The 13,045-nt window shown below is 53.7% G+C and overlaps 1 protein-coding gene across 1 annotated transcript in view; it reads right to left on the reverse strand.

The window, feature by feature from the left end:
• The window catches only part of HMCN2 (hemicentin 2), a gene marked incomplete at its 5' end in the record, with an annotated part of 148,901 nt that overhangs the window by 101,977 nt on the left and 33,879 nt on the right, over positions 1-13,045 (reverse strand). The window contains 7 exons of the mRNA XM_081237656.1: positions 3,408-3,557; positions 5,817-5,930; positions 6,631-6,758; positions 7,235-7,376; positions 8,474-8,746; positions 10,569-10,690; positions 11,226-11,370. Of these exons, the coding sequence (XP_081093782.1) occupies positions 3,408-3,557; positions 5,817-5,930; positions 6,631-6,758; positions 7,235-7,376; positions 8,474-8,746; positions 10,569-10,690; positions 11,226-11,370 (1,074 nt within the window). The remainder of the gene's footprint in view (positions 1-3,407; positions 3,558-5,816; positions 5,931-6,630; positions 6,759-7,234; positions 7,377-8,473; positions 8,747-10,568; positions 10,691-11,225; positions 11,371-13,045) is intronic.

Consider the following 13,045-nt stretch of genomic DNA (forward strand, 5'->3'; position numbering starts at 1 on the left):
CGGGGCACGAACCCGTGTCCCCAGCATTGGCAGGCGGACTCTCAACCACTGCGCCACCAGGGAAGCCCAAGGGCAGTTTTAAAGTAATAGAAAGAGTGGGACTTCCCTGGCAGTCCAGTGGTTAAGACTCAGTCTGTACTTCCACTGAAGGGGGCATGGGTTCGATCCCTGGTCAGGGAACTAAGATCCCGAACGCCGAGTGGTGTGGCCAAAAAAAAAAAAAAAAAAAAGTAATAGAAAGAGCACTGAGCTCCAGGAGCGGGTGCCGACCGTGGAGCCCAGACACCAGCCGTGTGATAATCACTCCGCCTCACTCTGCCTCGCCGGGCCCTTGTCAGCCTGGTCCAGCCCACAGGCCGTGCACTGATTATGTATTCTATTCGAGCCCTGAGTGAAGCACATTATCTCATTAAATCTCTCAAGGTCCTTGTGAACAGCCTCTATCAGTATCATCCCCATTTTACAGATGATGAAAGTGAGGCTCAGAAAGGTAAATAACTTGGCCAAACAAGCAGCAGGACCAGAACATTGCTCCAGGACTCTTATCAGCCAAATGCCAAGTCCAGAGGGGATGCAAAATCACCTCGCAGGCTTGGTCCACAAATACAGGCACCTGCTGGCAGTACAGGAGGAGGCTGCCGTCCTCCCTGTGCCCCAAATACCACCAGGAAGCCAGTTCCCAGCTGAACAGCAGGAAGTGGGCACAGTGCCCACGCGTTCTCAGCTCTGGCAGGCTCCGCCAGCCTGGCCAGGAAGGCTGCAACACAGCTGCCACCCAGATGGGCAGGAAATTGAATTTCCCACCACTGCTGCCAGGCCAGCTCGCCCCAGACACACAAGTGTTGGGCCACTGTCCATGCTGTCCCTGACCTCGAGGCCAGAGGCCACCAGTGGCCCCGTGCCCCAGAAGCCTGCCTCTGGGATGCCAGCCATCCCCCGCCACCTCTCACCTGGGGAAAAGACCCCAAGACCAATGGCTAACAGGTGAAGGAACAGGCATGTCAGCCTGGGCTCCAAAGAAATAAAGTTTTGCTGGACAGAAATTAAACACAGAGCAAAGGATGACTGCTTGTAACAATGCCAAGGGCAGCCCTCCCTGGAGCACCCTCTCTGCTCACCCAGAACCTACTGACTAATCACAAGGACAGTGACATTTGTCAGAGCCCACTGTGTCCGAGGCCTTTCTTATCTCTCACTCACACAACATCCAGAAATATCTTGCAGGTGAGGAGCCCGAGGCTCACAGTGCAGAAGCAACATCCAAGCCCTCCTTGCCGGGAGCATCAGGATCAAGTCCAGGGGCTAAAGGCCCGGACCCTGGGTTCAGATCTCAGCTCTGCCACTCACCAGCTGTGTGACTTTGGGCAAGGCACTTAACCTCTCTGTGCCTCGTTTTCCCCATCTATAAAAGGGATAATGTAGGACCCATCTCAAAAGGTTGTTATGAGGATTATATGCTAGTATATGAAATGTGCTTAGAGCTGGCCCGGCATGTGACAGATTTCATGGAAGACTTATTATATTTTTATTATCAAGCTCTAGGCCTATGGCTTTCCATACCCACCCCACCCCACCCCACCAAGAGCTCAGTCACAGAGTGCACTGTAGATAGGGAAAGTCTGAGCACATCAATCTCCTCCCTAGAAATCTCTACCGCCTCCACAGAACAAAGCCCAAACTCCACCAGGCTCCCTAGCCCAAGGCCGGGAGTGACCCACAACTGGGCAGCCGCCCCGGCATCCCCTCCTCACCCTCTCTATGCCTCACTCGCTGCCTTGCTCCTCTTGCCGTGGGGAGCTCGGCACATGCTGTTCCCTCTGCTTGGAACACTGGCCCCTCTGCCTGGAACACTGCTCCCCAGCTCGTCACCTGACTGCTTCTGGGTTCAGCTTAGACATCACCTCCTCCAAGAAGCCTTCCCGGCCTCCAGTGTTGGCTTAGCCCCCTTCTCTGGGCACAGGACCCAAGGATGCCACTTCCAAATTCTCAGTACACAGTATTCTAATGGTCTGTTTACCATCTCTCTTCTGGACACCAAGAAAAACACAAAGGCAGATGCCATTGTAGCCCCAACACAGGGTCTGGGGCACAGGGCCTGGCTACCAGGTGACCACATGTTGGAGGAATAGATGATGGAACAGATGGGGAGGATCCCCAAGCCTGAGTAGGCACCATCTCCCCCAGGGCCAGACCCTCCTGATTGAGCCTCCCTGGGGAGCCCCTTGGCCATCCCACCTGGCCCAGTCAAGCCCATTCTCTATTCTCTGCACTTCCCTAGAATTCCCAGCACCTGCCTCTACCGTCATGGCCACAGTCAACCCTCAGAGTACAATCCGCTCCGGCTCAGCAGGCCAAGGAGCTGTGCCCACAACTTCCGAGCAATTCCCAGTGCCCAGGATCCAGGCCTGGAACTTAGACATCATGACAATCACAGCCAAGGCCATGCATCAGCCACAGAAGAATTCAAACTTCCCATCTGTAAAAAGGGGATAATAGCTTCTCCCTTTATTAAGCACTCACAATGGGCCAAACCCTGTGCTAAGCATTGTGTGTCTGATTTCACTGAAGTCTCACAGCCACCCAACAAAGGAGGTAGTGTGGTCAGATCCATTTTACTGATGGGGAAACTGAGGGTCAATGATTTGACCAAAGCACATAGATGGTAAGTGATGAAGACAAGACTGGAACTCAGGTCTCAAGGATATGACGACACCCATGCTGGAACCAAACTATCTCTGTGATGGGCAGTGACCCCTGCCTCTTGGGATTCTCACACTTGAGTGGTCCCTTCCACTCACCACATACCAGTGTTGGTCTGTGTGACCAATAGAATATAGCAGAAGTGATGGTATGTCACTTCCAAGACGTTATAAAGACTGCAGCTTCCATCTTGGATGTTATCTCTATCTCTATCCCTCTTGACTCACTTTCTCTGGGAAAACTCATGTCACAAGAAGTCTTCTGGAGAAGCCTATCTGGGAAAGGAACAGAGGCCTCCTGCCAACAGCCACATGAGTGAACTTAGGGTGGATTCTCCAGCCCCAGTCAAGCCTTCAGATGACCACATCCCCGGCCAAGGTATTAACTGCCATCCCATGAGAGACCTGGAGCTAGAACCACCCAGCAAAGCCACTCCCAGAATCACAGAACCATGAGACAATAGATGCTTGTTGTTTTAAGCCACATAGTTTTAAGGCAATTTATTACGCAGCAAGAGGTAACACATACACCATCTCCCTCTAAAATCCCCATCCCACGTGCTCTGGATCCAAATGATGCAAATTCCCCCCTGGCAGGCTACAGGGTCCCACTCTCTCCTCCCTGCTCAGAAATAGGGCAGGTGGTGGGGGACGGGGAAGGGGGAAGGCAGGAGGGGCAGGGCAAGTGGGGACAAGGTGTACACTCACGTCCAACCTCCAGCCGGATTTCTGCAGAGGCATCGCCCAACTCATTGACAGCTCGGCAGGTATAGACGCCAGCATCCCTCTCCCGAGCCACCGGGATTCGCAGCATCCCAGAGCTGGAGCCCTCAGAGGCCAGAATCATTTCAAGACCCTCTGGACCAAAGATGAGAAAACATCAGGCAGGTACCCGTGGTTAACACAGGAGGCCAGGGGATCAGGCTGCCTTCCTGACCCTGGGTTCCTGCCAACTCCACAAAGCAGGGACCTTGGAGGGGTGTGGGTGAAGGAAGGATTTCCCCCCAGAATCAGGACCCCTATTGTTTAATGAGTACAGATTTTTCGTTTTGCTCAATGTAAAAAAGGGCTCTGGAGATGGATGGTGGTGATGGTTGTACAACAATGTAAATATACTTAATGCTACTGAACTGGATACCTAGAAATGGTTAAGACGGTAAATGTTATGTTAGGCGAATTTTATCACAATTTTAAAGTCAGCACCCTTGGGTCCAGTTCCCTGAGCCCCTTTGTTGTGACCACGAGTGAGTCTCAGCCTGTTCCCCTGCATGCGACAGGCTCATCACCCAAGAACTCCTTGCCTGGGCCTCCCTCCTGGATCCCCACCCTCTGCTCAGGTGCAGACTGAGGCTTGGATCAGCTCTGGGAGGAGCCCAGGGTCACGGAGATGACCACTTTCCCCCCAGTTCTGCCTCTTTGAGGCCTTATTCTCATTTCCCTTGTGCACTGTTTCCCTACCCCAACTCCAGGCCTCCCCCTCCTGAGGCCTGAGGGACCACCCTGATTCTGAACTCTTTTTACACTTAAAATTGTGGTACATACATATACATAACACAGAATTTTACCATTTGAAGCATTTTGAGTGTCCAATTCAGTGGCATTAAGTACATTCCCATTGTCATGCAACCATTCCCACCACCCATCCACAAGACCTTTTCATCTTCTTAAACTGAAACCCTACTTATTAAACACTAACTTCCCCAGTTCCCCGTCCCCCAGCCCCTGGCAACCACCATTCTCCTTCTGGTCTCTATAAATTTGCATATTCTAGGCATCTCATATATGAGATTCCACTGAAATAACTGGAATCATTTAATACTTGTCTTTCTGCGTCTGGTTTATTTCACTTAGCATAATGTTTTCGAGGTTCATCTATGTTGTGTCAAAACTTCCTTCCTTTTTTCCAAATTAAGAAAAAAATATTTTTCTTTTACTTTTTTACTACTTAAATACACCATACTAGAGCCAAAGTCTGTGAAAATACCATAAATAAAAGATTTTTTTCTCCATTCAGCAAATTAGAAGTAGGGGGAAATTTCTACACAGCAGCTGCTATAAGCCTGATTTTTTTTTCCTTTTTTTTTTTTTTTTGCTTTTTTTCATTCTTTTTTTTTTTTCTTTGCCATAGGAGTCAAATTAAGAAAATTTTTAATTTAATTTTAAATAAAACTCATAAAATTTATTATCTTAACCATTTTTAAGTGGTAACTGCATTCTCATCATTGTACAGCTTGAATTTCATTCCTTTTTAAGGCCGAGCCACATTCCATTGAGAGATCCCCCTTTATAAAGGGGCTCCCAGGCTGGGCTGGTAGAGCTCTCAGCCACCACAGGCAGTGACCTGAGCACAGAGTAAGGAGTCCCGAAGTCTCTGCCAACACTAGCTGGTGACCATGGACGAAATGCTCAAACTCTGAGCTAACTCTGCCTGTCAGTGTCAAGGTGAGGCTCTGACAAGACCACAGACAGGTGCTGCAAAGGCTGGAGTGCATCCCGGTGGGAGGTGCCTGTGCCTGAGAAGGAGCCCGGTGTTCTGCCCCTGGAACCTCTGAGGCAGGAGCCCCAGGACTCAGGTCCACTGGTGTGGGTGCAAGAGCAGCTCCTGTCAATCAAACTCCAGCTCAGCGTCTGGCACAGACGAGACCCTCTACACTCGTTAACTCAGGAGAGCCTGAGAACAGCCCTCTTACCTTTACTGCTAGTTCTCAGACAACCACATCGCCATCGTCACCACCATCAAGAACACAGCCCTGCCTGTGTGCCAGGCTCGTTCTAAACAATTTGCACGCGTGGACTCATTTAATGCTCATACAACCACCCATCTTTGACTTTCCAGCCAAGGAAGCAGGCTCAGAGATACCAAGTCACTTGTCTGAGGTCACCCAGGGGAGCCAGAATTCAAATCGAGGTCTCTTCTAGATCCTTCTCCTAACCACGGAGCCAACCTGCATTAGCCGCGTGGACGCTGGCCTGGGGATGGGAGTGGGGCTGCCAGAAACGGTCCCCTCTCTCCAGACACCCCATTCGGAGTGCCCCCCGCCCACGACCGTCCTGGAAAGCGGACCCTCCAGGGCCCCAGTGGGACCGTCCACGGGCCCCTCCCCCCGCCCAGTGTACCTCGATACCAGATGACCCGGGGCGGAGGCACCCCGGACGCCTCACACACCAGCACGGCCTCCTCCCCGACGGCGGCCAGCACCACGGCATTCGTGGCCCAGGCGGACGGTGGGTCTGTGTGGGGAGCAGATGGGGAATTGGGGACCAACCCACAGACTCCCTAGAGAGAGAATGCAGCTGGGGGAGGGGCGGCGGGGACAAGGTGGGGCTGAGCCCCACCAACCGGGACAGTCACCCCAGAAAGATGTAGCCTCGGCTGGTTTCTACAAAGCCAGTTATTCCCCGGGACCAAACCCCCTTTTGTTCCTCATTGATCTTGAGATAAAAGCCGAAATCCTACAAGGTTCTAAAAGGCCCTACAGGGGCTGCCTGCCCCCTCCCCCGCCCCCTCACTCCAGCCAGCCTCCTTGCAGCCCCTTGGGCAGCCCAGAGTCATTCCCACCTCCAGGCTTTTGCCCCACCCGATCCCTCTGCTTGGAACGCTGTTCCCATTCCCACCTGCGGCAAGGGCCTGGTCCTGCGTGTACCAGCCATTTCCCTCTCTGCCCAGGGGCGCGTCATTCCATCACACCACCCTGCTCTGCGCTCGTTCTAGTACCTTCACCATCTGAAAGTACCTTATTTATCTGTTTGCATGTTTGCTTTGTGCCTCCCCATTAGAATATAAGCTCCACCTGGATGGGGACCCTGTGTTCACTGCTGTGGCCCCAGTGCCTGCCACAAAGTAGATGCTCAGTAAGTATCTGGGGATGGGAGGGAGGGAGGGAGGATGGGCTGGAGATCCTTCTCCTGCAGATACCCTTGACCCAAGTACCTGCATAGTAGAGGGTGACCGTCTTCTCGTCTGTGCCAACGTCATTAGCAGCCTGGCAGCTGTAATTCCCAGCATCCTCTGGGGCCACTCCCTGAATGATCAGGGTTCCCTGGGCATCCACGCGGACTCTGGAGTCGTGCCATGAAACGTGTTCAACAGCAAGGGGCTGGTTAGGTTGGGTCACATGGGGTTGCCCCAGTCATTATTAATAACAAATGAACTAACGACATCACTGGTGACACCATTCTACACTGACCCCTTGCTCTGTGCCAGGCTGTGTGTTCAGCACTTTACGTATGTTCTTTTTTCATTCATGGGGCTCAGAAAGGTATGGTGACTTGCCCAAGGTCACACAGCCTGAATGGCAGAGGCAGAATTCAAGTACAGGTCTGCTGGATTCTGCAGCTGTAGCTCCTGACCCCTGAGCCCACACTGTTATGTTTCCCAAGTGATGTCTTTCCTCAGCCTCACATCATCCCAGGAAGAAGGCAGGGTAAATGCTACTCCCCCAGTTACATTAATAGTTAAGAAGACTGAGGCTCGGAGAGGTCCCCTGGGAGTCCACCTGTTCCCAGTCCCAGACCTCCAAGCCCTGAGCCCTCACCTGCTGTCCTCTTGCAGGGCATGACCCTCATGGCTCCAGGAAATGTGGGGTGCAGGGTATCCAGAGGCCGAGCAGCTGACCCTCATCTCCATGCCCTGGGAAAAGTGCTGTGACCTGGTGTGGATGCTGACCTGTGGGGCCTCTGTAGTTCAGAGAGTGGACAGGTGGGGAGGAGCTTGTCAGAGCAGTTGTGCTGTCCCAGGCACCCAGCCCCGGGCCCCCGGCCCCTCCCGGCAGCCACAGACGGTGTAGACAAAGGAAGCAGAGGTCCCAAGGGGCCTGCATCCTTGGGAGCGGCTTGCTGGGGAACTGGGGAGTGTTGCCAGGCGGCCTCCCAGGCACATCCGCAGGCCACAAGGGCACCTGAATTCCCAATACCCCCCAGTGGGAGCCTTGAGCTCCCTGGATTTCTGCTCTGAGCTGAGCACCTTGAAGAGGCTTAGGGAGCTGTCGAGATGCCAGGGCTGGAGACCTGAGTGGACCTCAAGGTCTGCCCAAGTATTGGCTGCAAACGTAGGTTCTCTCCTGGCCCTCGGAAAGCTCACAGTGCAGCAGACTTGTCAGGCTCAAACAGACATCGTGGGCCGTCTCATCGAGACATGCCAAACACGCCCCTCCCATACCAGTGGCCTAGATATGGCCTCAGAATCCTTCTCAACACTCTAGGCAGTCAATCAACAGTCACTAGCATAAGGGAGAAAACTTGTTCCAACACACTCACTTTTACACTTGGGGAGATAGCACCCCAGGGAGGAGCATCTGTCTAAATCCTGGGTGGACCTCAATCCTAGGTTAGTACCTAATCCAGGCACCAACACTCCCGACGTGGGTTCTTCCCACTGCCTCCTCCACCCCCATCTGGTCGGTGCTACCCAACCCCCGCCAAGCACGCCTGATCTCTGGGCTTTCGGAAGTTTCCACCGTTCCATCTCTGTCCAGCATATTGAGAGGGGTAGGTAATGGAGGTGTTCAATGGCAGGGGAAGAGGACAGGACTCAATGCAATTGGCTTGACCTACAGCAGCAGAAATTTAGGTCAGATATGAGGATGAACTTCCCAACAGTGAGACCACTACACTTAGGCTGGAAGGCTACAGAACCCTCTTCCTCTGAAGGTTGAGAAAACACTGAAAGGGCTGACATTGCCTGCCAGAGGTGACGTCTGGGCAGAGGGATGGATTGATGGGCTTTGGAGGGAAATGCTAGGTATTGTGTTGAATTGGGAGGACAGCAGCCTCACCTCGCACCAGGAGCCAGACGGACGCCCTCGTGACCCCGTTGGAGTTGCTGGCCATGCACTGGTACCGCCCGCCGTCACTGGGGGTGATGTCCCTGACCTCCAGGGACAGGTTGGCCAACTGGGTGACTCTGCCCGTCGAGGCCGACAGGACTCGCCAGTCCCGGACCCACGTCAGGTTGTAGGGGGCCTCGCCCAGGACCCGGCAGGACAGGATGGCGGTCTCTCCAGAGGACACGGTCACGTTGGGGACAGGGACCACCTGCGGCGGGGGGCCTGCAGGAACAGGAGTACGGGAGGCACTGAGGGGTTGACACAGGGAGGGGGCCATCCTGCAGGCCCTGGTGGTGTCCAGACCCCGGAGCCCACCGCACGCCTCAGGACACATCAGCCAGCAGAGCCGTTCACCAGCATCTGCTCACCATGCCCGGACGGCGCCACCCCACGGCCATCACACACCCGTCGAGGGGGCTGCGTGCATGCGTGCGTGCGCGTGTGTGTGCGCATGTGCGCGTGCGTGCCTACCTTCCACACAACACCCAACTGCAATATTTAGCAAGAGCCACACCGCTCTTCGCACCCTTTGAGCCAATAATTCCGCCCTGGGGGATAAAGCCTCGGAAATCACCCTCAAGAGGGAAAGAGGAACAAGTACAGAGCGATTCTCTGTACAAGTAGCAGCCAAACGTGGAACTGAGGAAGGCCACTGCCCCAAAGGAGAAAAGAGCTAAGAAACCCTCACTCTCAACAAGAAAAGGTCGTAAGAAGTGACAGGTCAGACACCGTCTATCCAGGGACGGTCTGCAGGACCTGCAGGAGAAAAGCTGGATCCACATGTCAATGACCATGATGTTCAAGTATAGTAATGGGGAAATTTGACTCCGGACAAAACTCAGTAGTATTAAGGCACTGCTTACTATTCAGTTTATTAGGTGTAATCATAGAATCTTTATTATATGGGAAAATCTATGTTTTTAAAAGAGATACATACTGAAATGTCAGGAGGCCTACCATTTAGTTTAAAATAGTTTAGCCATACCTGGGATAACCTACAGGAGAAAAGAATCTAAAAGAAGAATGAATATATGTATAACTGAATATACGTATATTCAGTTATACGTATATAAAGAATATATTCAGTTATATGTATAACGGAATCACTTTGCTGTACACCTGAAACTAACTCAGCGTTGTAAATCTACTACACTCCAATAAAATTAAAATTTAAAATAAAATAGTTCGGCCATAAAATGAAAAGGCAAATATGGCAAAAGGTTAGCAATCATTAAGTCTAGTAAATGCACGTGCAAATTTCCTTACACTGGTCTACTGTTCTGTACTTACCATTTATAGTAAAATATTTGCTGACCCGCTACAGCGTTAGATGACAACAAATCAGGTTGTTTTAAGTACGTATAATATTATCCCATTTTTGTTAAAAGGCACACATAGATAAAGGTCTGAAAGAAAGTAAATCAAAATGCTACCAAGGTCATCTCTAGAACAGAGGGATCACAGGTCATTCCGATCTTTTCTGCTGGTTTATATTTTCCAGTCTTCCTACAGGGAACATGCGTGATTTTGTGTGAGTTTAGGACAACTTAGAGTGGCTGATCTCTCCCTGTTCGTTGGGCCCCTTTTCTTCTCTTCAAGACAGCTTAGGTTCATTATTTTAAAAATAAAGCCCATTCATTTTAGGAGGGTCTGTGGCATTGACAGCCTCCCTGAGCTCAACGGTGCCATGGCGGCGGGACCTGGAAGCATTAAGGGTTCAGAACGACGGGATGGACGGCGGCCCCTGTGAGGGCCTGGGGGCTGGCCAAGAGGTCAGGGGTGGGATTGAGGCTGGTGGCGGGGGACACAGCCCGAGCTGCAGCTGAGACTCACAGGCCATTCATGGCTGAAACAGCCCAAACGGGGGGGGGGGGGAGCCAGCAAGCAGGTGCCGTGTGGGCATCAGACTCTGGATGATGGACAGGCCCCAGCAGCTGGCTGGCATGCTTGCCCACAGGTGGAGAAACCCTGGGAGGAAATCCTAGAAGGAAAAATCAGGAAGGGGGTGGGGAGGGGATACGCGGACAGGCCCAAAGAGACAGACCTGTGACGACAATCTGGGCCTTTGCTCGTCCGGTCCCAGCCCTGCTGACCGCTGTGCATTCATATGTGCCTTCCTCAGCCTTGGAGGCCCGTGGGATCTCCCAACTGCTGTTCCCTGACCCCCTGTGGACAAAGAACAGCTGGAGACACACAGTCGCACTGCCCCCAGTCAGGGTCCCCCAGCCTCGTCCAGACACTGGGGGGCTTGGTCCCCTGAATCTTGCCCAGGAGGGAGGTCGCAAATCCTCCTGGAGCCTTGGTAAGAAGAGGCAGACGGCCAAGGACATGCAAATCCCATGATACGCGATGTGACTCTAAGTGCCTTCCCCTCTCTGAGCCCTGGACTTCCAACCATAGCAGGGAGGTTCTCAAGAGGGTCCTTCCTGCCCTGACCAGCACAGAGCTGGGCCTGCATGGGTTGAGTTTTCAGAAGCTGAGGAAGGCCCATGGCTCTTCCATGGGGTGATGGCCCAGCAGCAGTGGGAGCCTCAGGGAACCACCCTCCCCCATCCCTGGCCAAGCTGGGAGGTGCCCAGGAGGACAATATGACTGAGACCAAGGTCCCACTCCTGCCACCCACTCCCCTTAGATCCCTCCAGGGCAGCAGGTGCCCAGGAGCCCTGGGGCTGGGAACAACGGGCGGCCCTGAGCCACTCACTGAAAGTGCCTCTCCAGGCCCAGCCTGGCTCCATCCCGCCGCAGCTGTAACCAGAAGGGGAGGGCGCTGTGCACAGAGCAGGAGACCACCAGGGGCTGGTGCAGGTAGCCGTGGATCCTGGGGGGCATGCTGACCAGGGGGGCACCTGTGGGCAAGGACCAGCACTCAGGATTCCTCCAGTGACACAGAGACCCACGGGGATGAGCCAGGGGAGAGAAGGCCGGGATACAGTCTCTGGCACCACCACCCAGTGGTCACCAAGAGCAGGTCGCGTAGCCTCCTGAAGCCTCAGTTTCCACCTCTGTAAAATGGGGTTAGTTGGGTTACTGACCTCATCGTGTTGCTGTGAGGAGCTGGTGAGAGATGGGGCATGGAAAGCACCTGGCACATGCATGTGGCAGGACCGGCTCCGTCAATGTAAACTCATGGGGTTTTTATGGTTTGTGAGAAGCCTGGCCAGGACGGACCAGCCTGTGCCACCATTTTAGCAATTCTGTGGGGCAGAGAAGTCAAACCAGCCCTGAAATCTGACGTAATGCTACCCAGACAGGACTCTCCAGGGGTGTGGGTAGGGCTGTGAGGCTGCTCGTCTGCCTGGAGGGTCAGTTTGACCCAAAGTTGTGGGAGGGAAACCTTTTTTATTGAAAAATAAGCATACTTGGAGCATGGCTGTGAATACAAAATTCACACGCATTTTTGAGATTAAATAAGAGACTTCCATGAAATCTCACAGCTTGGGATGAGCCTCTTGGGAACCCCATCAGATGCCACTGCCCCCCTCGCCTGACCCTGGCCTTGGGGTGATACATATTCTTTCCTTGGCTCTTGGAATTACTTCAGTGGAAAAGTCTGAGAACTGTCTCCCAGGGTCCGTCTTGGACTGTCAGTGCCTCACTGGGCGATCACGGACGTGTGCTCAACCCTCACACTGCCCTCTCCCCCATCCCCACCAGAAATGCTCCGAGGCTGAGGCAATGTGCCAGACCTCCTCTGAGCATAGAGCTGGAGGTGGGAGGGCGGCGGGTGACATCATGCTACAGGCTCCCTGCCACATCCCAGGGGAGAGGGGCGTTGGACCATCCAGCCACGTCTTCAGCTGCATGCACAGCAGCCACCACTCACCCCCATGCACTGGAAGCCTCTGCCGGCCCAGCTCCGGCTCCCTCTTCCTTGAGCTTGAAGAGCCCAGGGAGCTGAGGCCCCGCCCTCCCCACCCCCATGTCTCCAAACCCAGAGCCTCCTTCTCTCAGTCAAGCTCCCAGCCTCCCAGACCCGGGAAGTAGGGGAGGCACATCCCCCCCGCCCCAACCCCGCCTCTACACTTTAATCTACAGCTGACATGGAGACCAAAAGCCAGCGCTAAACTCAAAACTCTGGGAGCCATCTGAAAGAACAGGAGAGAGAAACGGAGGCTGCTGAAATTGCTTCCTGAAAATTCCTCCTCAAAGCTGTAAAGGCCAAGGGAGGAGAAGTCCAGGGGTCACAGCAGGGGAGTGGAGGCCAGGAGACTGAAAGAAGGGGTCCCAAGCCCCCGACCCTGCCCTGACCCACTCGGGTCCGCCAAGTTCTCCACCTCGCCACCGGCACATTGGCACCTTCCCTGCACCCTTAAATGAAATGGGATGACCCCCAGCAAAGTTGATGATGGAATGCCAGTGTCATCCACCTCTGAACTCCTCCCCGGTCACTGCCAGGGGAGGGGGGAGTGGACTGGAAGAGGGAACGAAGCCCAGTAAGGAGGCCGATGGCCAGTGAACTCAGACCCCACCCCACCCCGGGACCAGAGGCAGATCTGGAAAGCCAAAGACTTTGCCCTGCCC

Source organism: Mesoplodon bidens, assembly GCF_964165515.1.
Source record: "Mesoplodon bidens genome assembly, chromosome: 6".
NCBI lineage: Eukaryota > Metazoa > Chordata > Mammalia > Artiodactyla > Ziphiidae > Mesoplodon > Mesoplodon bidens.